This window comes from Platalea leucorodia (assembly GCF_965183815.1).
Source record: "Platalea leucorodia genome assembly, chromosome: Z".
Taxonomy (NCBI): Eukaryota; Metazoa; Chordata; class Aves; order Pelecaniformes; family Threskiornithidae; genus Platalea; species Platalea leucorodia.
The window spans coordinates 28630251-28657694 of record NC_138858.1 but is presented as its reverse complement, the minus strand read 5'-3'; the positions used below and the strand labels follow the sequence as shown (position 1 = coordinate 28657694).

Genomic DNA, 27444 nt, shown 5'->3' with positions numbered 1-27444 from the left:
AAATGGTTTGAGATTTAACGGCATATTTTCCAAAATTTCTTTTTTCCAGAGCAGAGACACTCTACCCTTGATGTTCTCAGGAAACTCAAGGCTCCACCTACTTTCTTTGCTGCAACCAGACTTTCTGCCATGCTGAATGGAAGTGATGAAGTATATGCAAACTGCATGGTAGTAGACCAAGTAAGCTTATGTTTGAACTTTTGGCAAATTTTTCATTGTCTTCTGTTAAAGTAACTAACCTGTGTGGTAGTAGGATCTTCTGGATCTGTCAGCAGTGGTGTGTGGCCAATTAATAAAGCTCTAAAATAAAATCAGTAATACCTTACTCTTCTCAGCTGTATTTTGTAACTCATTTATGAGGTCCCTTTTAACAGATTCAGTTGGTTATAGGAATTATTCTCCCTAGCCTGCAGGGAAAACTCTAAGGCAGCTTTTACTTTTTTTTCTGCGTTTTTGTGAGCTAGATGGTATTTGCTTCTTTCTGAGAAACATTTAACACAGTGTAACTTGCTCATGTGCACTTCGGATTTTCTGAATTCTGTGTATATTCACAAAAGAAACAAATGTGCTGATGCTTGCTAATTTCAGAAATTAATTATAAGCTCATAGCTAAGCTTATAGGCTCAACAAAAATGAGATACTGCTGAAAAGGTGAAGCTGATGTCCTACAACTGGCACGGAGCATTCTGATACTGGAGATCCTGACTTAGTATTCAGGTTTCTGATTTATTTGTCACCAGCACTGGAGATGAGCCAGAGTGTCCAGACCAAATTATATTTTACATCACCATGTTGCACCTGAAATCTCTCCCCCACGGTCACACTCAGGTATCATAACTTGGGCAGGGGGCACTAGTCGAACTCTTGAGTATAGCGGTTGTGTGTAGTTAAACAGCCGCCAAATTCTGGTGGCATGTAGCTATGTTTCAGTGATGGTTGAAGTGATTTATTTATTTGTAACCTGCTGTGGGCGCTCCCTGAGGTGAAAGTTGGAATATAGGAGTAAGAACTGCTCAGATCATAATGTTAGAAGGCGGCTGAGATTTTGCAAGTGTGATTTTTTTTTTCCTCTTTTTTTTTGTTTTTTTTCCATTCCTTGAAACACTTCAGCTACTGCATTCACTGCAGATCCAGTTCATTGTGACAGCTGAGATGGAAGTTTCAGGCAAAGGCCAGCGAGTTCAAAGTGCATCTGAGGTTACTGAGAGATGCATGAAGTAATGACCTAGGAGCGAGCAACTGGCAGGGGACTATATATGCAATCTCTGAACCCTTGATTTTAACAATATCCAAGTTGGAAGGACAGAGCTGCAGAAGTGCAGCTTTGTTACAGATGCAGATGTTACCTGAGTATATTGGTGGGGGGTTGTGTCCTTCAGCTTGGATTACTAACCTTTGCTCAATACATAGCCACATTCAACTTTGTTAAATTGCTGATTGGGGCGAAATTCTCCCTTAAGCACCACACAGCAGGAGCTGGAGCGGCTGCCGGAGGAGGACCTTCTGGTGCCCAGGAGAAGCGCTGCCCAGGCAGGAATAACTTTGAAGGGAGGAACAGCTGTGTGAGATCTGGGAGAAGCATTTTACCTTCGTGCATCTCATTTGCACAATGCAACAGAAGTACTTCCAGACTTGCATGTGCCATATCTTTGAATGCAAATATGGACTGCTGTAAAAATGCCAGCAGTTCTTTCTGTCTTTTACTAGGAGAAATATCATTACGATGGGGATGAAAACACATCTCAAGTGGGGCTGGAGAGGAGTCAGCAATCTGAAAGACCAGGGCTTTGGAGATGCTTGCAATCCTTCCTTTCTTCTTGCTTTTATACAGGTGCTTTTTGGAGGTTGAGTGTTTTCGCCGGGTGTGTGACTTTTCAATATTATTCAGCATCTAAATAGACAACAGTAGCATCTAACTAAAAGATGGACAATAAACTATATTTTAGTATGTTCTGCAGAGTTGACAGGAGAATTCAGTCTCTGTTGCACGAAGAATTATTTGTTACCAGGGTCTAAATCCTGATGTCTGTACATGAGAAAACATAATTCCCAACTCCATTCCTGTCTTTGTGCAAGAGGAGGGGTGCTTCATGCCCATAATTGCTTAATGGCAAAAAATAAAGATTCCTTTCCCTTCCTCCCCTGGAGAACCTCTGTTCCAGGTCATGTATATTTATCTCAAAGCTTAGGAAATGGGTGCTGGAAAATTAAAAGTGCATGATGTGTAGGCTGATTTTTCCACATTAAATTGCACAATGTTTGAATTCTCCTCCATATGTCTCCCACACTAATGTATTATGCATATTTTTTGCTTGACTCAAGGATATTTTGTAATAAAAGCTATAGATATATGAATTGATACATTTAACAAAAGGTATAAACGTGAGTGAGAAATCTATTAGACTTGCAAATACCAACTCATTGCTACTCTAATTACGGAAAAAAGTAATGCAAGCTCTAGAATCTCTTAGCCATATAACTTGCCTTCAATTCATATGCTGTAAAAAGTAATAAGGGGAAAAAAAGGGCAAAACATATAGCCGTAAATAAAATGGCAGACTAATCTGGGCCTTGTTCCCTGAGAATACATCTTGTTACTGCCTTTTACCAGCATTCATTTTTTCTGTGCAGGCTGGAGATTTAAAGACTAACTACATTCATGGAGATGGTGTCAGCAGTGAAACATGTCTGAATCTCACCAGCTCAATCCTGATGGCTAAGAGCTCTTCGTCTCCCTCCCTTGAGGAGAATGACCAATATATATATGTTCCAAATGAAGGAAATCAAAGGCCAATGAAAGATGGAGAAAATGCAGGTTTAAGACATACTGTCACACCTTCTGATCCATGTGGAGCAGATTCGTACCTTCCATTCAAGACCCATGGATTTATTAAGGATCGGGGCCAACTTTATGCTGACATGAAAAAAAGAAGGTATGGAATTGACTTGATGATATGGCCAGAATAAGGATTATTTATAATAACCTTTTATTTCAAAAGATGAAGCAGAATCTGGAGTAATAAATATTATTACTGAGGTAAAATCATTGTTTTCAATCACTGATATTTAAATTATCTTAATCATCTGTTTTCATAAAATAGTTATGAAGACATTTTTAATAAGTAAAAGGTGTCCTTTAAGTAAATTAATGTTTAATGCAAATTTATACTTTTATACCTTTTTTTCTTGTATGTATTCTCTTAAAAAAAAAAAAAAAAAAAAAAGAGTCAGCTGTTCACTATAAGAGTTTCCATTGTGGCATTTTTGTCAGAAACCAGAATTTCACCCTAATTTTCCTCAGTTGTATTTTCCATTAAGAAAATAGTCCAAAATCTGTTGAACTCTCTGGGAATCTTTCCATTCTTTGCACTGGCCTGCAGAAGCACCAACTTATTCCTGATTGCATATATTTTTTTACCTCAAAAGACACAGTGCAGAGTACAGCTTGCATTTCTGATAGGTTCAGACTGTTTTCTGCTCTTTTGCTGGTACACAAGGTTTGCTGCCAGCAGAGCCAGTTGTCTCAGGACCCTCCTCCAGATGGCTTTAGGTTATGCTGGGAACTGGTTGGCTTCAGGAGTGCAGAGAGCTTTGAAGATGAAACTATAATTTTTGTTTTTAACAATTAGTGAATTTCCTTGATAAAAAGACTTTATTGCTTCTCTGGATAGAAGAGATGTGAAATCAGTTCCTTCTTGTACAGGAGGAAATTTGAATTTGTCTCCCACCTTTCAGAGTGTTTGGACTAGTTGGAGGTAGGGCATCAGATCTATGTAAAAACAGTAAGGAAGCAGTAGTGTCTGTCCGTTATTGATTAAAGTGAACAACAACATTTTCTCTGCCTTAATTTTTAGTTTCTTATGCAACTATAAAGTCCCACTAGGAGGAGTCTTTTAACACAGATAATCCGACCAATATCAGACTAAGAGTTGTTCTTTCCTAACCCTTTTATTTTTGCTAGCTACAGGAATATCATGTAGATTACTATAAATAGTCTTCTGCCTCTCTGTCATAAACATTTTTCTCCTATACATTTTTGGATATTCCCACCGTTTTTAAGACCTAGGTCAGGGTACCTGTAATGAGCATTAAGAGTGTATATGAACTTTCAGAGAGATACGATTGACCTTAATATGTCAACTGTAAGTGACCCAAATATTGCACATAAAATAAGACTATCAGTATGTAATTCCAGCAGCACCTTCCTTGAAGTATCTGGAGTGATATGGCAAGTTACTTAGCAGATCTTTAAACCAGCTTTTTATGTCAGAAAAATTCCCCGCGTAATTTACCCCAGTAAGACACGTATGCTTGTCTGATCACATGCGTGTCTACGCATTCCTTTTCCAATTTTAAAATGTGACAGTAACTGATAATGCAGTTAAAGAACTTGTTCCTGAGATGTTACATGGGCTATTACTAGAAAACGTTGCGAAAGACGGTCTCCAGAAGAGTAATAAGGAAGTAGTTTCGGATAGTATCAATAGATTTGCCCTTTGACAAAGTGAGTTGTAGTGGTGTGTGGAGGAATTGTTGTGCTTTTATTCCTGGTAGGAACTCTGGCTATTTAGAAATACCACACATAATTTAAAGTTTTATGTTGTAAGGCTGGAATGTTATTGCAAGCAGTCAACCGTTCCTTGCAGTCAGTCTGATGAAGAGACCATGAACTTGCTCTTGCAGCTAACAGGACCCATCCTGGGAACAGGTACTGCTGAGAAACCTCACTGCACTCTCCTGCTCAGGAACCCTTGCCAATCAAATAGTCTCTAGGTGTTTGAAGTATTGATTTAACCGGAGATTTTTCAGTCTGTTTATAGTCCTATATGTTTTTAAGTTTATATCTTTTGAAATGAATTTCATAAACTGTCTCAGACCCTCCTTCATCTCTCTTGTTAGTTTTCCTTTCCATCCTCCATAAAGCCACAGATGTAGAAAAAAAGATGTTTGTGAATAGCCATGTCATATCTTTCAAATACACACATGCATAAAATTCCCATATATGCCGAGATATCTTAATAGTGAAATCTGTGCTAGTTGTCTCAGTTCTTGTTATCATCTGTATAGAGAGGCAGGTACATGTGTGGAACAAAATATCTCATTTTAAGGGATATGCTGAACGTGGCTCTGAAAATCATCCTCCAGAGGTGGCTGTGGTAGGAGCCTGTGTGATTGTGGGTGATACAAACATCTGTACTGCAGATCCACAAGGTTGGGTCAGACGATTCCTGTACAGAGTGACCGAGTACCTTGACCAGGTGACTGCAAACCTGAGAGGGGACTTAAGAGCGTGACTTACCTGATGTAATCATGGTGGTTTGGGTTGTCATTGATCAGAGCATACAGCGGTATCTTTGCTTGTCGCATTAAGGTTGAGATGGATTGTTAATAGAATTCATGGGAATTAAAGACTTTGTTGTCTGCTTCAGTTCAAGTCTCGATGACCTTGAAGTAGATGGTGGAAGTGAAGGTGTTTCGGACAGATCCCACGTTCACTGCCCTCCCCTCGGCTCTTCAGAGGCCATGGCTTGTAGCAGAGATGGATTAGACTTGTCTACCAGTCTGCACCCCAAGGTATTCGATGCTATCTTGGTTTGCGTTGTTTTCCTTTTAAGTAAATCACTGAAAACATGTGAGAAACATCTGAATCTGAAGGGGAGAAACGAATTCCCAGTTGGCAGTGCTAGTCCCTCCGGAGAGCAGCCTGCACAGGGTTGTGGAGCTGGAGCTCCCTGGTTGTGGCCGGGATCAGCAGCAGCCATGGGAAGGGTCAACCACAGATTCACTTCAGCTTTGAAAAACGCATAATTTATCAGAAGCATTTCAAAGGAAATATCTCAGGCTTAGTGAATCAGCGTTTTCTAACCAAAATATATTTAGTGAGGAAATGTTTAACCAGCTGTAGTTATGTGAAAGGGTAACAGCTTTGTAAAGTAGAAAAACAGCCTGCTGCCTGTTTTAAAACAATTTCCAGAGTCGGGGAAATTCAGTTGGGTTTTGTGCATTGACCAGTGCAAATCTTTCTTCTTCATTATGGTTTTCTAAAGTATCCTGGATACATTGATTTTCATTTGGCCATGGTGCCATTTCTGAGATCTTCAGGCACATACATAGAGTTATTTTTTGTTCATAGGGATTCTTTATATTTTTATTAGACAGACTTCTTGCCACTGTGAAACTTTATCTGACCTGTAGCAAATGATTACATGAAGGAAGAAAAAGAGTCCAGCATAAACACTGAATTCTGTTAGGGCTACTTTTAAAAACAATAAGGTAAGCAGTTTAGGAGTAGGCTCTGTTGAAATGTATATGACATATCAAAAATCAGTGGGTTTCCTTTCAAGCCTTATTATTGACATATTTGGGGATTGGAAAATCTTTTCATGCACAGTAAAAAAAAAAAAACACAGGAGAAAAGAGAAAGAAGCCAACTCCTTTCTTTGGAAACTCTGACATCAATAATTACCGAGGCAGGGTATTAGTCTACATGAAATGTTCTTGAGGTATTAAAGTACTAAGATTAATGGCTCCCTTGGTAAAAGGAGGTAGCTTGGTCATCAGATATAATGGCCAACACCACTGTTTGGATAACGCTTGCCACCAAACTGGAGAAGAATGTAAGCTTTCTCTTAGTCTCTTAGTCTAACTTGCACCCACAAATTATTTCCTGTAATATACAAAGATTTGTCATGGTGGAAGTGTGACAGACTCTCTGAGAATTCAAATGAAGTCATCAAAAATTGCACTTCAACTTAAAGCTTTAATAAAGCCAAGAAAACGTACGTATGCATGTGGTCAGCTGTCTTTCTTTCAGAAATTGTCACTGATTTGTTTTGTTTCTGTTGCTGATGCATTTCAAAACTACACAAGTTGTAATTTGCTGCAATTTCTTGTAGGAATGCACAGTGTCAGGGACTCGGTCGCGCTCCTATTCCTGCTCCTCACCCAAAGGCTTATTAGGAAGACCTAGCATTCCTCGGGACTTTGCAGTTGGAGATTCGAATGAAGGTCAGTGCTCTGGCTTTGCACCCACACAGCCTCATCCCAGGCCTGCCTGCTTCAGGTCCAGTGCTGACGGCTTTACTCAGGCCTGTCCTGTACACAGACCTTGCCAATGCACATAGAAAGCAAGGTTTGGTTGCCTTCGGGTACCCCTACCATTGTCCCTCACTCTTCAGCCCATCATGGCCTCCCCTGATACAGCAGCTGATCCCAGGGAGGGACTGGGAGAACATTAGACAGAAAAAATAACGCAGGCAAAGGCAGTAATCTTGTTTTCGGAAGAAAACCCTCCCACTGGGTGCCTGGCAGAGATGGCGAGGAAGCTCAGGATGACACAGAAGAGGCATCAAAGAGGGCAGATGGCCCCAGCTTCCTGTAGATCCTGGGGAGTCTCTGAAACGTGGATGGGCTATTGTCATCTCCACAGGCTGGGGAGCAAAACCCACCCTCTCCATCAAGTGGAGTCAGAGATGTCTCTGCAAGAAGCTTGTAATTTTTTACAAATTGTTTCTAACATGCTTTATTTCTAGACACATAGTGTCATATTTAGAAGACAACCCACACTTTTCACAATGAGGGTATGGGTTATATTTGAAAACCGTGCAAAGTGTGCAATACATATACTGTGCTTTTCATATAGATCACATGACTTAAGAAACACTTGCATTTCAAGAGACTTGGGCTCTGCCTCTATAACCTTGTCCATTGCCATACTTCCAGCTTGTCTCCCCCTCCGCTGTACCTTTAGCTTTCCACTAGTCCTTAGCAAGAGGCAGGACATGTGAGTTACAGTGAACCAGATGGGATGGACACCCAGAGAAGTTGTGGATACCCCATCATTGGGAGTATTCAAGTTCAGGTTGGATGGGGCTTTGAGCAACCTTATTTAGTGAAAGATGTCCCTGCCCTTGGCAGGGGGGTTGGACTAGGTGATCTTTGAAGTTCCCTTCCAACCCAAACCGTTCTGTGATTCTATGACACTGAGTGTGAAAACACACAGAAGTTGTGGAAATGTTATTGTTAACTTTGAAACCAGTTAACAAATTCAAAAGCTGTTGGGAAGGTGAGATGGAGAAAACTGATGGGCAGACATACAGTGACTGCAGACATCTTTTTTCCTTAAGAAACTGTTTTAAGCAGTGCAGCAAATAACTTGTTTGTGGTTGCTCAAATTCACTGTAAGATTTCATGGCCCCTTGTAAGGAGGAGTATGTACTGCAGCCTGCAGCACGCAGCTGTGTTGTATTTTTCCCCATCACTTAATGTATTTGTAACCATTTGTATCCAACAGATCAGGTGAGAAGTCTTTGAGAGAACAAGGCAGAAGAAAAAGAGGGAAGTATGTCACAGAAGTAGAGGATGGCAGATCAGCAAAGCCCTGTGGCGTGTGCTTAAAGTTAAAACAGAATTCCTTTGACCTTGCAGCTAAAGGACTGTTGGTGTTGCAGCCTGTGAAGCTTCATCTAGACACCTTTACCTGCTCTGACCTGATCTGGGCTTGGGCCCATGTCCTGTTCATTCTCTCTCCCCTTCCTCCTGCAATAGTCAGTGCTGTACCTTTACCTGTCTTGTGGACAAGGTGGAAATGTTTTCCTGTCCACGCTTGGGAAACAGGCTGTTCTGCAGCCTGTACCACAGTTGTGGTGTGCTGCTGGGAGGGCGGGTGGTGGTCTGCTGAGGTTCCCTGCCACCAGCACCACCTGCCTTGTCCCTTCCTTGCCAGCATTTTGCGGGCACAGGAGCGTTTAACAGCATTTGGCAGCTGGCAGTGGTGATGACTGTGTGAGGAAGGCACAGCTGTGCTTGCTTTGAGCAGTCGCATCTGGGTATGGGAGTAGCCGAAGAGCTTGGTCCAAGAAACTGGGTCAGATAGTTCATCCTGATCTCTGTGGCCTGTAGCGGGATTGTGTCTGGGTCTGTGCAGGTATCTGTGCCCTGAAAACCTGCCCCTTCCCCTCTGCCCAGCTGCCCACACTTTGGACATCTCACTCAGGATTTAGCTATGCAGGAGGGAGGCGCAGCTGACCTTGTGCACTGCAATGAAACATAAGCCAAAGAAGATGAATGCAGAATGGCAACAGGACGGCCTTTCTCACAGAAAGTATGAGAAAAAAGTGGGAAATCACCATCCATTTCTGATGGAAGCTTTTCAGTATGCTCAGGTTTAAAACAACTATCTGCTTTTAATTGAGAAGGTATTACCAGGCTGTAACAGTAAAGGATTTGTCCCTGCTCTGTAGATGGTGTGCTCATGAACAATGGTCGATCCCTCCTTCAGGCTCTTTCACTCTCTAAGTCAGTGTCTCTGCTCCACCCTTGTAGTAAGTACCTCAATGCCAACCCCATGGTGCTGTTTTGCATGAGGCTGTCTTCATATCCCATGGGTACATGGCCTTTGTTTCTTCTGAAAGCATCCTGCGGCACAGGTTGTGCCTGGCAACTAAGTGAGATGCCCTTTTAGTCTCGCTGCTTCTTTGGTAAATATTCTAGCTCTCACTAACCTGAAATCTACGTTTGTCTGAAGACACACTGATTCAGTGAAGCATGTTTAAGTTTGTATCTAACTTTAAAGAAGGCATAGTCGATGCTTTGACTCAGGCAGGTGTTTAAGTATCTTTCTGAACCATACCTGTGTTAGCTTTGCAAAAAATGTCTGCAAAACAGAATGGCTTCTAATTTGGAAATGGTAGAGTGGTCTCTGTTGGTTTTGGTGGTTTTTTTTGGTTTTGTTTTGTTTTGTTTTGTTTTGTTGTTGTTGTTGTTTTGTTTTTTTTTTCCTTCCAAAACAACCCAACTGAATTATTTATCTTCTATTTTGCTCTTTAGACAGTTTCTTGAAAAGTGTCTCCTTGAGTTCTCTCTACTGTTTCTAGGATGTAAACTTCTAACACATTACACAACCTGTGCATTACATAGACTAGTAATATTCCTCTTTATGTAGAGGGATTTAAATTTTTTTAATACTATAGATAAAGCTGCATAAAATAGGTAATTGCAAATGTTAGAAGAAAGATACTAAGATATTTTAAAATAAATTATGTAAAAAGCAAAATGAAGTGTGAATCATTCAAGTCTGGGTTGTTAAGAAAAAGAACAGAAATATTTTCTGTTATTCTTAAAAACAGACTGTTTGCAGAGACTGGCATTCACTGATATCTGTCTCAGTTCTGGCAGATTCTGTCAACTACACAAAGCTTAGTAGGCAGTGGTCTTACCCTAGGAAAAGCTGCTTCTAATGTTTATACATTTTTGCTTTCCTAATTTTCAAATGACATTGCAAGCCCTTAATGACAAGCTTATGGCCTGGTGCAGGTCGTGCATTTCAAATAAACCTGATGACCTTGCAATCTGAGTGCCTGATAACTGTTCATGTCTTGCAGAGCGAGCGTACAGTCTGCCCGAGCAGTCCCGAGAGAAAAGGTATGGGTACTTGTCGCACCTGCATTTTGAGGCGCCGGGAGCAGGTTGGTGCAAGAATGCCATCTAGGGAGCAGAGCGGGGAAGAGGCCTCGGCACCCCTCGCAGCGGGATTTTTAGCAGCGATTTAGGGGGGCCCTCCCTGCCCAAGGGATCTGTAAGCCCACACTTAAACCCTGTGCTGAGTTCAGCCCGGCTCTCTCTATGCTGTCCTCACTGCGCACGTCCTGCAGTGGAGATTTGCTGTGCACCACTGTGGGACTTGCACGGTAGGGATGTGTTCCTGTTTGCTACAGGAGCTCCTGTCCACTGTAGGAATGTCCAAAACACTGTAATAAAAGCAAGGGGGCTTTTGATAGCAACCATGATCTAGGCAAGCTTGTAATATGTTGCACATTCAGAGCATTCCATGGACTAGTGTTACTCCTTTTTATAAAGAGGGATTGCAGTCTTTTTAGTAACGTCAGCTAAACCCTCAATAAAACATATAATTGTAAATGTTAGGTGAAACAAGTAACATCCAGATTCTACTCTGTTTTAAGGGACTGTTCCCACTGGAATGAGTTTTTTTCACTGGTCTCTGTTTTAGGATCCAGGAGGAGGAATGGAATAAATATATTGTACCCTCAAAAAATGAGTCTGAAAAATGTAAAGTGAGTCGGACTTTCAGCTTTCTGATGAACAGAATGACCAGCACACGGAATAAGTGCAAGGTAATTTGGGATTTATGTCTGTGTTATTATATATAATTATGCCACTATAATTAAATGAATTATAGATGAGAATCTAGATTTTTATGTAAAGGCAAGTTGTTGGTTATTACAAAACCACATGAGGAATAGGAAGAAACTTCTACCTTTATTTTTTAGTATTAAAACATATGCAGGATACCCTGAAATGGCCTTCATATTAAAAACCAGCTTTCCTTTCAAACAATAGCCTTTGCTGAACCGTATCAAGTATTTCCCTTGTCATTTTTTTGATGTTATTAATAATCTCATTTGACGATTTAGCCAAAGTTTAAATGTATGAATTGCCTTTAAGAAATAATTTTCTTTGTTAAACAAAATTAAGAGGTATGGGGCTGTTCTTGCAATTACTCTCAATAAGTACATGAGCCTGTAACTTCTACATTGGCACGTAATCAGTTGAATTTGCCTTATTTGAAGATGGGACTTGTTGCATGAGTAAGTACTGCTTAGTGTCAAAGGATCGCAGATTTGAGGCCTGCACAGTCAAACCTACATACTATGAAAGGGAGATCAGAACATTTGTGGTTTAACTTTGAGACATCTGAAATTTAGATTAACAGCATCAATTAGCAGCTTGAGAGATGGATTTGGCCTAGAGGATCTTTCTGGCTGGCCTTCTCACAGTTTTGCAGGCTTTCTAGTATGCCCTCCTGTGCCCCAGGGTATCTGAACATAGGTGGATGTAAGGATGTAAGGATGATATCTTCACAAGTGACAGAACTGGCTGCAAACATGTATGTCCGGTCCACCAGCCATACATAATCCGGTCTCCTAAAGAATAACTGTCAGGGCTGCTCAGAGAAATGTATACTCACACCAACAGGAGTACTGTAAAAATAGGCAGAATTTATTAAATTCATTAACGCTCATTAAAAATAGGTTATTTCTAATGTCTTTAAGATCTAAAGACAAGTCGTCTAAATTTACATAACTGCAGCTTTAAATACAGAGGCATGAGTTTGCATGTGTGCCTCAGGGAGTTGTAGTCACTGATATTTGTATGTGCAGCGAGGCAGTGACACTTCTTAAATTTTATTTTCTGGCCCTTTCCTTTTTGCAGCTTTATAAATTTATTTCTGCCAGTCTTCCTTGATAATGCTTGCTGGCATAATGATAATGCTTCCTTGGTAATGCTAGCTGCCAGTGAAAGCAATGCCTCTGTCATTTTAGGACTTCAACAACGTTGAATGTAATAATATAGTATACTGTTACAAGTCTTCCAGGGAATAAATGTTTTAGAATAATTTGCTCTTAAAAGGGAATTTTTTAGCGTTTTTAAGATTGAATCAGTTTATCTTCTTTTCTAATGCCCTTTTTTTTTACTTTTTTCCTGCCTCTGCTCTTGGGGATGAAGACAAAAAATAAGGATACCAAAGATAAAGTGAACAGGCACAATTTTACAAACGGGACCTTCTCAGGAGTTATTCCATGTATGGCCTGTGAAAAGGCCCTCCTAGGAAAGGAGTCACTGCAGTGCTCCCGTAAGTAGTTGCTGGCTTTTGTGTGTGACCTTACAGTATTCTGAATCCTGCTTTGGGATCCTGGTTCAGTGTTTTGCTTCAACAGGAAACCTTGCCTAGATTTGGGTGTACCTGCTTTATGTAATGAGCTAAGGTTGGCAAAGCAGCAGGAGGAGGGATGGCAGGTGACAGCTTCCGAAGGGACCATGGCCATCTCCTAGCCCTGGCACATTAGGCAAAAACTCCATCCCAGCCAGGAGCTGTAACATCAAAGCATCCTACAGGGCCACTTTAGTAAGCGGACATGGAGGAAGGAAAAAAGTGAAGCCTCAGAGTAACACTTTCTGTGGGCTGGGTACCCTGGTTTTGGGCGCTGGGCTTTGAAACGTGCCTTCTCTTTCAGATTGCAATGTGATCGTGCATAAGAGCTGCAAGGAGTGTGCTCCTGTGTGCACTAAGGTAACTTTCTATACCGCACTGTTCTTACTAGACCGTATCTGCTTTCCAAAGGGTCTAGAAACATCGTGAAGGAAAAAAGAAAGTACACACAGCCCACCTAGACCCAGTGTCTGTATGCAAAGGGCTGCAAGGGTGTCAAAATGTCTAATGTGAGCAAAAGAGCAAGCACTGCGCTTGAACAACAGTTTTTAGAAGAGGGTCAAAAATATGTATAAAGACATATTTGTATTTTTGAAGAGTTGCAAGGTGAAATTGTAAAATGGTGTGCCTGGAGGAATACAGAAAGGGATTAAAAATAAAGGCTCCTCAAAACCACAGATACCCCTTGTGTAGGCAGGGGGATCTCGTATGTTTGGAATAATGAAAAGGAGAGATGGAAGGGACTTTGGGAGATGACCTAGTCCATCTCCTTACCCTCAGGCAGGCTGACTTCTAGGTAACAATTTGGGCAGATGTTTGTCTGACCTGTTCTGGAAAATCTCTGGAGGAAGAGACTCCGCAGCCTGCCTAGGCAGTCACTCCCAGTGTTCAGCTGCCACTGCAGATGGCAAAATCAGTGCTAGAGCTGATGGATACTGTCTCCTTTAAAGTAGGAACACAGGCATGGTGAGGTTATCATGACAAAGAAGTTGCTTTCAAAAATAGATGTGTAAGGCTTCTGCCCTCACGGAACAAAACGGGACTGTAAAGAAGTGTGCCACAGCAGTACAGGTCTTTTTTCAAATTAGTGGAGTGTGTTTTTCTGGTGTAGCTGGGTTTTGCATCATGGTGGGTTGCAGGGAGAACATGTTTCTGTACAGACTCTTCAGGGTAAACAAGCCTTAAACTGGACATAAATCAGGTGGTTTTATTTATTTTGGTTATAGGAATTGCGTTATAGCCTTGCACAAATTTCTGGGCAACTTTAGGGCATTAGGACAGCTGAACTGGTAGTTTTAATTACTGGGACTGGTGGGTTACATGTTAAGAGGAGATGAGCCCCTACCACCCCTGACTCTTCTCAGCACGAATGAGGTGCAGAAAATGTTCACTCACCCCACCTCAAGAGAAATACATGCCTAAGTACAGCAGGCTTTGGCTACAAGTTTTGCAAAAATCCACTTTGGAATGGGGATCGATTCTGCTTCTGATACCCCGGCTTCCTCAGGTAGTGCCCCGCCACAAGTGCTTCAAGCTTATTTGAATATAAAGCCCTGAATGTGAACTGCTTTCTTACAGCCTTCATAGACAATATTCATATAGAGAAAGTAGAATGCTGTAACTCAGTGCCTTGGTTTCAAATGAAGAGTTTCAGTTTTGTGTTGTAGTACAAATAATATCATTCTACTCTGAATATTGTTATCTACCAATAACTAAAAAACTTGGATTTATTGGTTATTGGTAGAAATTGGGACCATAATTTAGAGCCATTTTCTTGAAGCCCTTCCGTGTGATGATATATGGCAGTGAGTTACTGACTTGACTATTCAGTGTGTTATCAGCTATGATTTCATTGCAATTTCAGAAAATTCTTCTTTTTTTCAGAAATCCCAGGAGAGATACCATAATAAAAACAAACCCCAAGCTGCTGTAACAAGTAAGTTAGGAGGTGTAAACCTAGCACTTCTAAGTTAAGCCTTGGTTAAAAATCATGGGACTGACAACATGAACTTCACTACATCATTTGTGTGTTCCTATTTCTCATTTCAGTATCTGTAAGAAAGTGTGTGAGTAGGAGTTCTTGAAGAAATGGCTGTTGAATTAACTCCTCCTCTACTAAAATTACTGGGAGTTTTACTACGTTTTGTTTTTAGTGAGAGTGAGAATCAAAAGTAGCCAGTTTGGTCTTGTGCTTTTGAGTATGTCATTTACCATATGCAGAAATATTTGGGTCTCCTATGTTCAGGTTGCAGTGCTAGAGCATGTATGATTTGAGATTGTTTTATTATCAATAATATCCATGCCGGAGCTATTTCACTTTGCCTACAGGCTTATCTTTATATTCCGTGAGAGAGCATCACAGTCTTGTACCATGGCCAGCGGACATTCTTGATACCCGCTATAGGTCTATATGAACACCAGGTAGCATTTCACAGTGTAACTGTGCTGTTGATGACATACTCTAATTGTTTGTCAAAATGCCATGTTGTGCTTTGCCTCACAGATTCCCTGCCTGGGGATGTTTCACAGACGGTGCTCTCCCCAGTGCGTTCTTCCTCTTCTGTGCCTATCGGACTGTCTGCTGGAAGGAGGGAAGCCTCGCAACAGTCCCACTTCTTGTCCAAAAGTGTCCCCAGCGCCAGTTTTGAAAGGTAGAGGACAGCTGCTGGGGGACTATGCTGAATACCTCATTCAGCATTTCTAGGAAAATTGAAACCATTAAATAAATGAGGGATTTTTTTTTTTTTCTGCTGTAGAAGATCTACGCCATTTTCTGAACAAGACTCTGAGACTAGCACCTGGAGGTCCAAGTCACGGTCTGAAGAGATGTTACAAGCATTAGGGACCTTTTCTTCAATGGATCCTTTTCTAATGGAAGGTGATAAGTATTGCACAGATGATGTATTTTATAACCTGTATTGGAAAATGCAAAACAGAAAAACTCCTTAGTTGATATAGGAAGCCACTTCATCTGCTAAAAGAAGAGCACCTATTTTTGATAATTACAATTGTGTCTGTCATAAAATGATACAATCAGACACATTAGTCTTAAAATATAACTTTTCCTTTCTTCCTTGTAACTATTTGATAAATTTTAGAATATTTTTATACAGTGTTAGCCTTTTAAAATAACAGGGATAAATGTATTTGGCATCCTTGCAGAACTAGAACAGCAATATACTTTTCTTCTGCATTCATCTAATCGTCTCCATTGACAGTGTACATTGCAAAATGTAAACCTATATCACTTGTGTTTCCTCAGTGCCCCAAAATCTTACCTCCCACTGGTGAACTACCCTCCTAAAATGGCTACATATCCTTGTGAAGTGAATAGAAATAGGCTTTTTCTGTAGCTGTGAGACTGAATTTCAAAGCTGAAGGGCATTCACTCACAAAGGATGGTGCAGATATCTCTCATTAGACATCTGCAAAATGGCCAGTGCCCTTCCAACACCAAAGCTACTTTTGAAAATGTTGAATTTTATTTTTAAATTTTAAAAAGTTTCTTCAAGCAAAGAAGTATAAAAAGGATTTAATCTGAGAAAAGAAAGGTGTTTTGGTTTTTTTTTTTTCTCCTCCTCCACTGTCACGTTTGCATTCGAACACTTTGGTAATGATATTAACATCTGGGAAACTTCTCTCTGTAAAGCCACTGCCAGTGTTTGCAGAAGCCTTGTCTAAAGTTCATCCCTGTGATGGGTTCCCCCTACTATACGAACAGGTCTGCATGTGCAGAGGGACTTCCCTTACTGTTCATATGCCTGATGTTAATGAGATATACGTTTTGTCATAGATGATGTGGATTTGTCTCAGTGGACTGATCTCCGCACAGATGTGCAAGAGTTTGAGGCAGAGTCCTGGAGTCTTGTTGTGGATCCAACATTCTGTAGCAAGCAAGAAAAGGATGTTATCAAGCGGCAGGATGTCATTTTTGGTCAGTATTTCAAAGCTTCATGTAGGTTTAAAAACAATTTGGCATAGAAAATAGAGAGGGAACCTACACATTTTATGTCCAGGAGAATGAATGCTTCAACTCAGAATAGTAAGAAGGTTCAAAGAACATTTTTGTCACAAATTACATACAACGTGTCCTAGAGCTAAGGGAATGGGTGACTACCAGAGACATGTCTACCCTGTTCACAGAACGGTTGAGGTTGGAAGGGACCTCATCCAGTCCCCAGCTCAAGCAGTTGCAACCCCAGCTTGTTCAGCGGGCTACAGTTGAGAGAACTGTGCAAGAGCCAGATAAATTAAGTCTTCCTAGTGACATAATCTATTAGGTTTGAGGCTCACACAGAAAAAAAATTATTATGACTGTATATTTGAATGTTGCTAAAGTCTATCTTAGAAGGTGTGCAAAATGTTCAGGTGATTACTATACTGTGCTGTTTTCTTTTGTACTGCAGAGCTGATGCAAACAGAAGTGCATCACATCCATACCCTGTTCATTATGTCTGAAATATTCAGGAAAGGGATGAAGGAAGAACTGCAGCTGGACCATAGCACAGTGGACAGAATATTCCCCTGCTTAGATGAGCTACTGGAGATGCATAGTCAATTCTTCTGCAGAATGAAGGAGAGACGGCAGGAATCATGCGAAGCGGGGAGTGAACGTAATTTTGTCATTGGCAGAATTGGAGACATCCTTGTGCAGCAGGTAGAGGCATCAGCTCTGTTAATCCTTTATGTACTGAAGGTTCCCAAATTAAACAATTTATTGACTTTAAAACTTCTGTGAGCATGAAGAGGGCTATGGTTGCCTCATGAAATTCAAAGACTGTGCCCTCCACATTATTGCATTGTGAAACAGCAATGAGAGAAAATCAGTACTGACAGGTAACTGTGATGAACTTGGGATGAACTTCTACCTATATGGTACAAGCAAGGAGGAAAATGATGAACTTTGTCCTGTTCACAGTAGAAGACTGCTGCCATGATACTGTGGACGGAAAAAAATGGAAGCATTGGATTAGCTTTTTTAATAGCTGAGCAGAGGTGTGAAGAATTGACTGATGATGGAAAAGAAACTATCTGTTCTTTTCCTGTAGTGATCTGGCATGGTGCATCTCAAGTTCCTGCTCACTAGAGAAGGGCTGGTCACAGCGCGTTTATGGTGGCCGTAGAACAGCTAACTAACTGCTTGCTGGTCAGTTCCTTGCAATCAGGAGAGTGTGGCTTTTCACCTTCCGTCAGTCAGTTTTCACTCCATTGAAATAAAGAAGCTGAACTGTTACCTTGTCTGGAAGCAGTGTGGAGATCAGACAAAAGCAAATAAGCCTCAAAGGGATTGTGTTTGCAAAGAGGTGAAGGAAACACTGTTAGAGTAATTGTTCTAGCTGTTATTGGCAAGCCTGTAGTGGAGGTCGCTTGTGCTCTCTCCAGCCTACGTTCCTCTTCTTGCTCCTAAAACCAGCTAGCCCATTTTCATTTTGTAGTGACAGGCCCTGTTAGTGAAACTCACAGAACTTGAGAAACAAGCAGCATAAAAGTTCTGTATTTGTACAAAATTCATTAAGGTATACACTTTCCTGTTAGGTGCAATGTTGAGCACAATTCACTTATTAATTTCTTCAGTTTTCAGAGGAAAATGCAACTAAAATGAAGAAAATATATGGAGAGTTTTGCAGCCATCAAAAAGAAGCTGTTAATCTCTTCAAAGAACTGCAACAAAACAAGAAGTTCCAGAATTTTATTAAAGTAAGTTTACATGGAAACATGATCACTATTGACAAAATGCTCAGGAAAAAGATACGTAGGTTTTACTTAGATTTAGGATTGAAATTATATTCAGTAACTCACTTTTAATAGCTAATAAAAATGGCAAAGTTTTTTCCTCCTTAACCGGTGAACTGATAAATTACATTTTTCTTTCAAATTTTAGAAAGCTTTGGCATCCAGTGTGTATTACACACATGTTCCTGTTATAGTACACCTCATCCCTCAGGGCTGCAACTGTTCCTTGGGGATGGTTCAGATAACCCAGCATTTTGTTTTAGCTTGTTTGAATGCATTTAGATCATATTTCTTATTAGTCAATTGGTGGTTTAATATGTATTTACTACTTAAGGTATATATCTGTATCTGTGCAGCTGAGAAATAGTAACCTGTTGGCGCGACGCCGAGGAATCCCTGAGTGCATTTTGCTCGTCACCCAGCGAATCACCAAATACCCTGTTCTGGTTGAAAGGATATTGCAATACTCAAAAGGTGAATAAGAGATAGTGTGTTGCTTCATGTCTGGAATCCTAGTGTATTTCTAACGTAAGGAATATGCACTGCTACAATATAACAAAAGATGAAATTCACTGCTCTGTAGAGAGCCAGGGCAATGTAAATATCTACTGTTCAGACAAATGTCACTTTAACAGGGTGTCTGGTGTATGTAGTCTTTGTCAAGGCTGGGCTGTGAAGATTTGCAGTACTCCAGCTGGGTAAGCCACAGAAGTCCAGAATAGCATACTTGTTTTAGGAAAAGATCTTGACTAGAGGATGTGAACTAATTCAGGCATTCATCTGCACCTTCTTTGAAATTAATTCCAGCGGAGTCTCTTGTAAGTAGGGCTAGGCAAACGTTTTGTAAATTACTCTCCAGTTTTTCACACAAAGCTCGAATACCTCTGGAATTTCATAGAGCATTTTAGAAATACTAGTAACTTACAGATATTGCTCCCCAAATGGGCAATAAATAAGCATTGTCAAAAGTTGCATATTCAAATGGAAACCCTTTGTGCCTGCAATCCTGTTTCAAGGGTTTTTTTTACTTAGCCAGAACAGCAATATACTATATGATTTACTTAGCCAGTAAATTTTTTTAAATGCTAACAGCTCATAAATATGTCAGAAACTATTCAGTGTGTTGTTTTGACTCATGAATAAATCTGAGGTACATGTCATCTTTTAATAGGCAAGTCAAGCAAAGGTAGATGCCCCTAATATTTCTAGTAAATTGATTGCCAAGTTCAACATAAAATGACATATTTATCAATTGAAGCTTTGCATCATGTTGGTTGTTCCCAGAAAGTAAGGAATGATATCTTCTCTTGAATATGCTGACTACTATCGTATTGTTTATTTTTTATTTCATACAGAAGGAACAGAAGAACATAAAGACCTGTGCAAAGCCCTTCGTCTAATTAAGGACATGATTGCAGCAGTAGATTTGAAAGTGAATGAATATGACAAAAAGCAAAAGCTTCTGGAAATTCTCAGTAGAACTGAAAACAAAACATATACAAAGCTGAAAAATGGCCATGTTTTTAGGAAGCAAGACTTGATGAGGAAAGAGAGGATACTTCTTCATGAAGGTTTAGTGTACTGGAAGACAGCGACTGGTCGTTTCAAAGGTATTCCGTCTGAGCAGTAAAGTCTTTTAACTCTTTATTTGCAAGTAACATTTGAAGATTGTTTGGTTTAAGAATGAAAATACTTTATTACGCTGTATTGTAAACACAAATTTCTGAGGTAATGGTATTGAGAATATGCCACTAATTGCTAGTAGTTCCAGAAGCTGCCATGGTTTGTGGGTAATCTGTATATCTAGGTAAGAAGACAAGTTAACATACAAAGCCATCAGCTGCATTTCTTCTTCCAGTCCCCTCCTTTTAGTTCATTGGTTTGCAGTTTCATCCCATAACACAGGGTCTTGTACATTTATATTGTTGACAGTACTGGCCATTGAAAATAATGCATGAAAAATCACGTACTGTTCTTCAGTGGTACTGGGACATCTGCAAGGGAAAAGAAAACCTGAAACCCCATTTGGCTGGAGCCTGATTTTCATGTGCAAGCCCAGAACTTGATTTTTGGTGTTAATCACCAAAGGGCTTCGGTTTTTTTTGAGCTTACTAATATTTGCTGTACAACTTTATAAAGCTCTCTGTACATCGTTATTCCAAAAATACTTTTACCAGTGTAATACTGTGCTGTGAGTATATGTTACAGCACACGCAAAACAAAATTTATGTAGGATAGTCTTTGCCAGGTTTCCGGTGAGTGGCCTGGGTAAGCTGTACTGACATTGGAGTGAGGATTTCTTCTTTTCCTGGGCCAGTGCTCCAGTACAGTGCTGCAGGAGGGTGGACAGCACGAAGTGTGGTCTTTACTGGGAGACACAAAGCAATGGCTTGCTGTTATTTCATGCAGACCATAGGCTAATCCAGATATTTCCTGTTTAGTTTACTGTAGGATTCTGTGGGATATTTACCAATCAGGGATTCTCCCTTTTTAAAGATAAAAGAACAAATTAATTATAATTGTAATAACTTTAACTAAAAAACATTATTTTCCTTTTCTCATTTTAAGACACTTTAGCTCTGCTTCTAACAGATGTACTACTGTTCCTACAAGAAAAAGATCAAAAATACATCTTTGCAGCTGTTGTAAGTATATTATCCGGTACTTGAATATATATGCTGCTCTTTTATTTGTATATTTCTTGGAAATTAGATCCTTTTCTAGGTTATTCCCACATATTCTTTTTTTCTAAAATCCTGGTAGTGTATTCAAAGCAGTAATACGCCAGTATATGGAAAATTAAGTTGATTTTCAAAATTAAATAATTTTTTTAGGAAGAAGGATGAAAATAACAATGATTTTTTTTTTTTTTTAGTGTCATGCCTCATCTGATTATGAAGGCAGGAAGCAGAGCAGGCTCTTTCAATTATCTAAAATAAATTTTAACTTCTGGTTCCGTAAAACAAAACGGAAGAATAATTTTAACTGCAAATGTAGTAGTAAACACACATAAAATGTATGAAAGGTCATGGAGAGAAGTTCCCAAACTATATAAGTATAAACACTATATGAATACTGTGTCTCAGTATCACTGAGCCTCTGGGATTTACTTTTTAGCACATACTCAGTGCTTTACTTGTTCATAAATACTATAATGTATTTTAAAAAATAGTTTAAAAAGATGTCTCAATACTCAAAACTTGCAGGCTCTTACACCTGGTGAGAACGTACGTAGTCTGACTATGCCAGGACTAGAATTAGTCCAATTAATTGAAAAAATTTGCAGTTCTGAAAGTGTGATGTTTTATAAATTGTGCTGTTCTGAAAGTGTGGTGTTTTATAAGAGAGTAATTTATTGTTTGCATGTGCTGTGACTGTTTCCCCCAGGACCAGAAGCCTTCTGTTATCTGCCTTCAGAGGCTCATAGTAAGAGAAGTAGCCAACGAAGAAAGGGGGATGTTTCTGATTAGCGCTTCATCTGCAGGGCCTGAGATGTATGAGGTTCATACCAACTCCAAAGAGGAACGTAACAACTGGATGAGGCATATTCAAGATGCAGTGGAAAGGTAGAAGAAAAGGCTTTGGGTTTTCATCCTGGTAGTCCAAAGCAGATGGGAGATGGGTTGGATATTAGTGGCAGGGTGCTTTCTGTTCTGTGTTGCACTGGATCCATCCTGTGAGACTGGGTTTTCCTCTGAGCTCAGGATTCACAGACCCCGAAATCTCCCCATCACTTCTGCCAAACTGCCTGTGTTCCTTCTGGTCTCCCACTGATTCAGCAGACCCTTCCCACTCCCCATTAGATGTCCTTACCAGCCATTGTAAGCTTCCCTCACCTTTGCCTTTGGCACTAGATGCTTTCCAGAGTCCTGCAGGTGTCCATACAACGATTTTGGGGAAATCCCCAATCATGCCTGTTATCTTGGTGTCAGCTCCTTAAGAATGGCAGGGAAAGCATTGCTCCTCATGGGGCCCAAGTTTATGCTTAGCACAGCAAACTTGCATGAGGGTCAGCCACCCATTTGCTGCATGACGCAGCCTTACCAGAAGTAAAAGGAGTCCTTCAGTCTGGTTTGTGTCCAGTTACTGCTTTTTAAAGAAGGAGACAAATGGCATGGTTCTGGATTGTAGCAAAAGTTGGCGTTGATGTTCTGTTCTGCTTATTACGAACACAGCAGTGTACTGAAGATGAATATATGACATGCAGATTTTGCTTTATCCACCTTCGTTTGTCTTTCCTCTTTGAAGTTGCCCAGAGGAAGAAGAAGAAGGAAAAATGAGTGAATCTGATGAGGACAGACGTATTGCTGAGGCCAAAGCATCCAGAATTCAGAAATGTCAAGGTGCGGTACCTTTCCTGCCGCTCTGAGAGCTCCTACATCCGGAGAGTTCAGGATGAATAATGTGCCACTGGCTGGTGGGTTCAGAGTGGCTTGATAGACGGGGTCACAGTGAAGAAAGCTGGGATGGTCTGATTGTATAGTGTGAGCTTATTGAAAGAGAACCATTTTTTTCCAAACACTTTATATTTTTGCTACGTTACCGTGAGTACAAAAGAGAAAGAACAATGAGTGCTTTCAGAATAAACACTGAATTTCCCAGATCAGCATCAGGGCCAGATAGTTCCCTGTTTGTGGAAATACCTCAAATCTTCAGTAATTGTGTGGCTTTGTGCTTGTTTATGGCATTTCATCCTTTGCTGCTATTATTTTTATCTGAGAATGTAGCTGATAGGGATAAATTCTGCTTCTTTGATTGCCCCGCACATAACTTCCACATCTTTCTACTGCTGCAAGGAGAGAAATTCCAGCAATGTCCTTCCTGTAGAGAGCCACAGGGAAGGGCATCCTTCACTGAGAGTAGGTGTTCTTTGACATTGAGACACTGAATCAATGCATCTTCTGGCTGCCTGAGCCAAGTGCTTTTCCAGCATTGATCATTGTGAGTGCAACAGGAGGTAACTGAGGGCCCCAGACTGCAGCCAAGGCCACCTCATCAGGGTGGAGCACTGGCCTCTGCCAGGGTCTGTGCCAGCTTTCATTAGGATGGACTATGGGATGAATTTGGTTCCTGGCTGCTTAAAAAAGGCCTAGGTCAAGTTGGCAATGTCTATGTGGTGTAAGGATTAGAAGGGTGAATGGGAAACGTGCTTTCCCTGCAGGATAAAAAAATACTAATACAGTGTTCAATTTTGGTTGACAGAATCACTGAGTAACCAGGACCAGCAGATCTGTAGTTATTTGGAAGAGAAGTTGCATATCTATGCAGAACTGGGAGATATGAGTGGGTTTGAGGATGTTCACGTAGAACCTCACCTCCTTATCAAACCTGATTCTGGAGAGACTCCACAGGCTGCTTCACTGCTGGCAGCAGCACTCAGAGAAGGTGAGTTTGCATGGGAAGAGTGGACGAGTGGCTCTTCACATGGGCAGATATTTCAAGGTAACAAAGTACAGCCTTCTTGCCTTATGCTGCGATTCTGTCAAGTCTCAAGAACTAGTGTCAAAACTTGGCAAAGGGCATTGAAGAGAAGTCTCTCAAGTTTATACTTGTCAGATGCACAAGATGGTACCTGCCAGATTGTAAGATAAGGGATATGTTTAGTGCATAACATCACATGTACATGGGTGGGACATGGTGTTAGGTTGCACCTGAGGATTTTTTCCTTAGCTGTCCTCCTGGCAGCATGGCTCTGTGAAGCACGTCACAGGATGCAGTATGATATTGCATCTGGTCCCCAGCCTTCATCTACCTTGGTTGATTTGATGACAGATCAAAACCATGTAGGGTCATATACAGACCAAACTGCAGATGATCTTGGCAGACCTGCCAAGAAACACCTGCTGGAATTGTTGTAGGAGCCATGTTTTTTCTGCCTACTATCTAACAGAGAGGTGATAGCCTTGTGCTACCTACAGTGCTGTCCTCCAAAGGAAGGAAGGGAGTGGTATTTGTGGATACCTTGCCTAGCTGGGAGTTCAGCTAAACCCCTGCTAAACTCAGCTGAAAAGAGTCCTGGTAAACTGAGCCATATCCACCATGAGCCGTATCCTCTTTGAGAAGGACTACAGGATTTTAGCATCACCTAGATTAAGCGCTGTGGGCTAATCACCACGTTTCAACCGATAAAGCAGTGAAAGTTGGTCTCCATCATCATTATGAAGTCAGAGAGCATTTTATTGATAAAATTGATAAAACTTGGGTAGGGAATATAAGTCAATGATGCAATAGTAAATGTCATTTTAGCTAAAATGGCAGCCTATACTTACACATCTTATTCTGCCCACTTTTAATTTTCACTTTCTCTCATGCTAATGCTGATGTTGATGATGTCTTGGATTTCAGGACTCTTCAGCACACTGTAAGGAATTTACAATTGCTTACACTGTAGGTAATTTGTGGGGATCATTTTCCAGAACAGAAGTACTAAGTCCCTCAGCTAATAGCAGACTCTATAGGAATAAAGCATTGCTCACAGTAGAGAAGGATAGAATTATGGAGTGCTTAAGCAAATTGGATATACACAAATCCATGAGATGAGACAGGATAAATCCAAGGCTGCTCAGGGAACTGGCCAGTGTCATTGTGAGGCTGCTTTCCATAATCTCTGAAAGGTCACAGTGATCAGGAGAGGTTCCTGATGACCTGAAGAAGGCAAGCATCACACCCCTCTTCAAGAAGGAATATATAGGGAACTACAAAATAGTCAGCCTCACTGCCGTTTCTGAGACGGTGATAGAGCAAATTCTCCTGGAAGCCATTTCCAAGAACATGAAGGACAAGAAGGTGATTGGGAACAGCCAGCATGGATTCAAATTGGGCAAATTGATTCTGACCAACCTGATGGGTTTTATGATGAGAGGAGAGCAGTGCATGTTGTTTACCTTGACATCTGCAAAGCCTTCAAAACTGTCTGCGCTGGCTGTAGTATCCTTACAGCTGAATTGGTAAGATGCAGACTGTGTAACTGGGTAGAAAATAGGCTGGACTGCTGGGCTGAAAGGATTGTGATCAGTGATACGATGTCCAGCGGGCAACACATTATTAGGGGATTCCTTCAGAGATGGATCCTGAGACCAATATTGTTCAATATATTTATTAATGAAGTTAACCAAGGGATTGAGTACACACTTAGCAAATTCATGGCTGTCACCAAATGAGGCGGGGTGATCAATGTGCTAGAGATAGCTCTACAGATTGGGAAAACGAGCTAAGAGAAACCCCTAGAAGTTTGACAAAAACAAGTGCAAAGTCCTGCATCTGGGATGGAGTAATCCCGTGTGTTTGTACAGGCTGGACACTGACTAAATAGAAAATAGCTTTGCAGAAGTGGACCTGGGAGTCCTACTCGACAGCATGGTGACCATGAGGCAGCAATGTGGCCTTGTGGCAAAGGCGGCCAACCGCCTCCCAGACTGATGCATTAGGAGAACAGTTGCCAGCAGGTTGAGGGAGGTGATCCTTCCTCTGCTCACCCCTGGTGAGTCCTACCTGGAATGCCGTAATGAGTGTTAGGCTCCCCTGGACAAGAGAAACATTGACAAACTGGAGCAAATACAGTGAAGGGCACCAAGATGACTAGAGGGCTGGAGCACATGACCTCTGAGGAGAGGCTGAAGATAGTTGGTCTGTTCAGCCTTGAGAGAAGAAGGCTTGGTGGGATCTCATTGCTGTCCCCAGCTGCCTAACAGGAGGATGCAGAGACACCAGATTTTTTGCAGAGGCACGTGGTGATAGGATGAGAGGCAACAGGTGCAAGTTGGAACACAGGCAATTCCAATTAAATGAAAAGAAAAATTATATACTGTGAGGGTGGTCAAAAACAGGTTGCCCAGAGAGGCTGTGAAGTCCCCGTCTTTGGAGATGTTAAAAGCTTCTCTGTGCAAAGCTCTGAGCAACCCCATTTAGTTCAACCAGCTTTGAGTAGGATGTTGGACTAGGTGACCTCTGAAAGTCCCTTCTAACCTAAATTATTCTAGGATTCTGTGTCATTGATTTATGCATTAAGGAGCTATTTAAGGGGCCTCTGTAATTCTGCATGTTTTCCTCTCTAGTTGAAAGTCTTCATGTTGCTGTAATAACATCACAAGTGAGTGAAACAGACAGATCACCAGAGGAAATTATTGAGGAATTAAGTGTGAAGCACAGATTTAGTGCCAATGAAATCTTGGAATCTGTTCCTGGTGGTGAGTAAAATTTGATGCTTTTACATATTCAGAGTGCTAAAATAATTGATACCAGCTTGGTTTTTTGGAAAGCTTTCTCAGTCTATGGCAGAATCAATAGAAAATAATGTAACAAAATTTGCCTTTGGGCAAATGCTCAGATAGTGTAAATTGCCATATAACTTCATTGAAGTAAATGGATGGTTTGCATCCACTGCACCTTTTCTGTAGCACATGCCTGCATTCAGCAATAATGAGTCAGATTTGCGTATCTCCATATGCTTTCTCGTCATTGTTGCTCAGCTCCACAGCAAATCGATATTGCAGTATAGGCTATTTCCCAAATCCTGAAAACCAGAATTGACATTCCAATTATTTCAGCTGTAAAAGGTATAGCATGGATTTCTTGCAGCAAAAATGCAAGTAAACTCCTGTAAAAACCATTGCTGCAGAGCATTTTTAGTGATATGGCTATACTTGTCTCCAAAATTTCATAAGTGTAACACTACTAATTTTTAAGGTAGGAAAACTGGATTGTCCCACCTGTGCCATCCAGGCTTCCAAATTTGTTTTTCCCTAGCCTAGAATCCATTATGTAACTCCCAATTACGTAAATCTCTATTTTCAGCATTCTGTGACTAGCTGTAAAAAAAGTGTGCCCTTTGTTTCTCTAGTCAGAATATGCTTTGATACCTTTTTCTTGGCATTTTATTGGGGCTTTATTTGTTAGATGCAGAAATAAAAGAAGCTGAAGAATCATCTGAAGTTGATCTCAGTGTTGAAAAGGAAATGGCAGGTGCCAATCTAGAGGATAAG

The 27444-nt window shown here is 40.7% G+C and overlaps 1 protein-coding gene across 1 annotated transcript in view; it reads left to right on the top strand.

The window, feature by feature from the left end:
- The window catches only part of ARHGEF28 (Rho guanine nucleotide exchange factor 28), an 83593-nt gene that overhangs the window by 28997 nt on the left and 27152 nt on the right, over positions 1–27444 (top strand). Inside the window, exons 6-28 of the mRNA XM_082337036.1 lie at positions 50–180; positions 2632–2933; positions 5430–5574; positions 6897–7008; positions 9243–9323; positions 10383–10422; positions 11009–11132; positions 12526–12652; positions 13035–13090; positions 14615–14666; positions 15234–15381; positions 15487–15608; positions 16524–16664; positions 17137–17387; positions 18305–18427; positions 18820–18937; positions 19819–20073; positions 21032–21108; positions 21851–22029; positions 22712–22806; positions 23666–23848; positions 26518–26649; positions 27359–27444. Coding sequence (XP_082193162.1) covers positions 50–180; positions 2632–2933; positions 5430–5574; positions 6897–7008; positions 9243–9323; positions 10383–10422; positions 11009–11132; positions 12526–12652; positions 13035–13090; positions 14615–14666; positions 15234–15381; positions 15487–15608; positions 16524–16664; positions 17137–17387; positions 18305–18427; positions 18820–18937; positions 19819–20073; positions 21032–21108; positions 21851–22029; positions 22712–22806; positions 23666–23848; positions 26518–26649; positions 27359–27444 — 3080 coding nt within the window. The remainder of the gene's footprint in view (positions 1–49; positions 181–2631; positions 2934–5429; positions 5575–6896; positions 7009–9242; positions 9324–10382; positions 10423–11008; positions 11133–12525; positions 12653–13034; positions 13091–14614; positions 14667–15233; positions 15382–15486; positions 15609–16523; positions 16665–17136; positions 17388–18304; positions 18428–18819; positions 18938–19818; positions 20074–21031; positions 21109–21850; positions 22030–22711; positions 22807–23665; positions 23849–26517; positions 26650–27358) is intronic.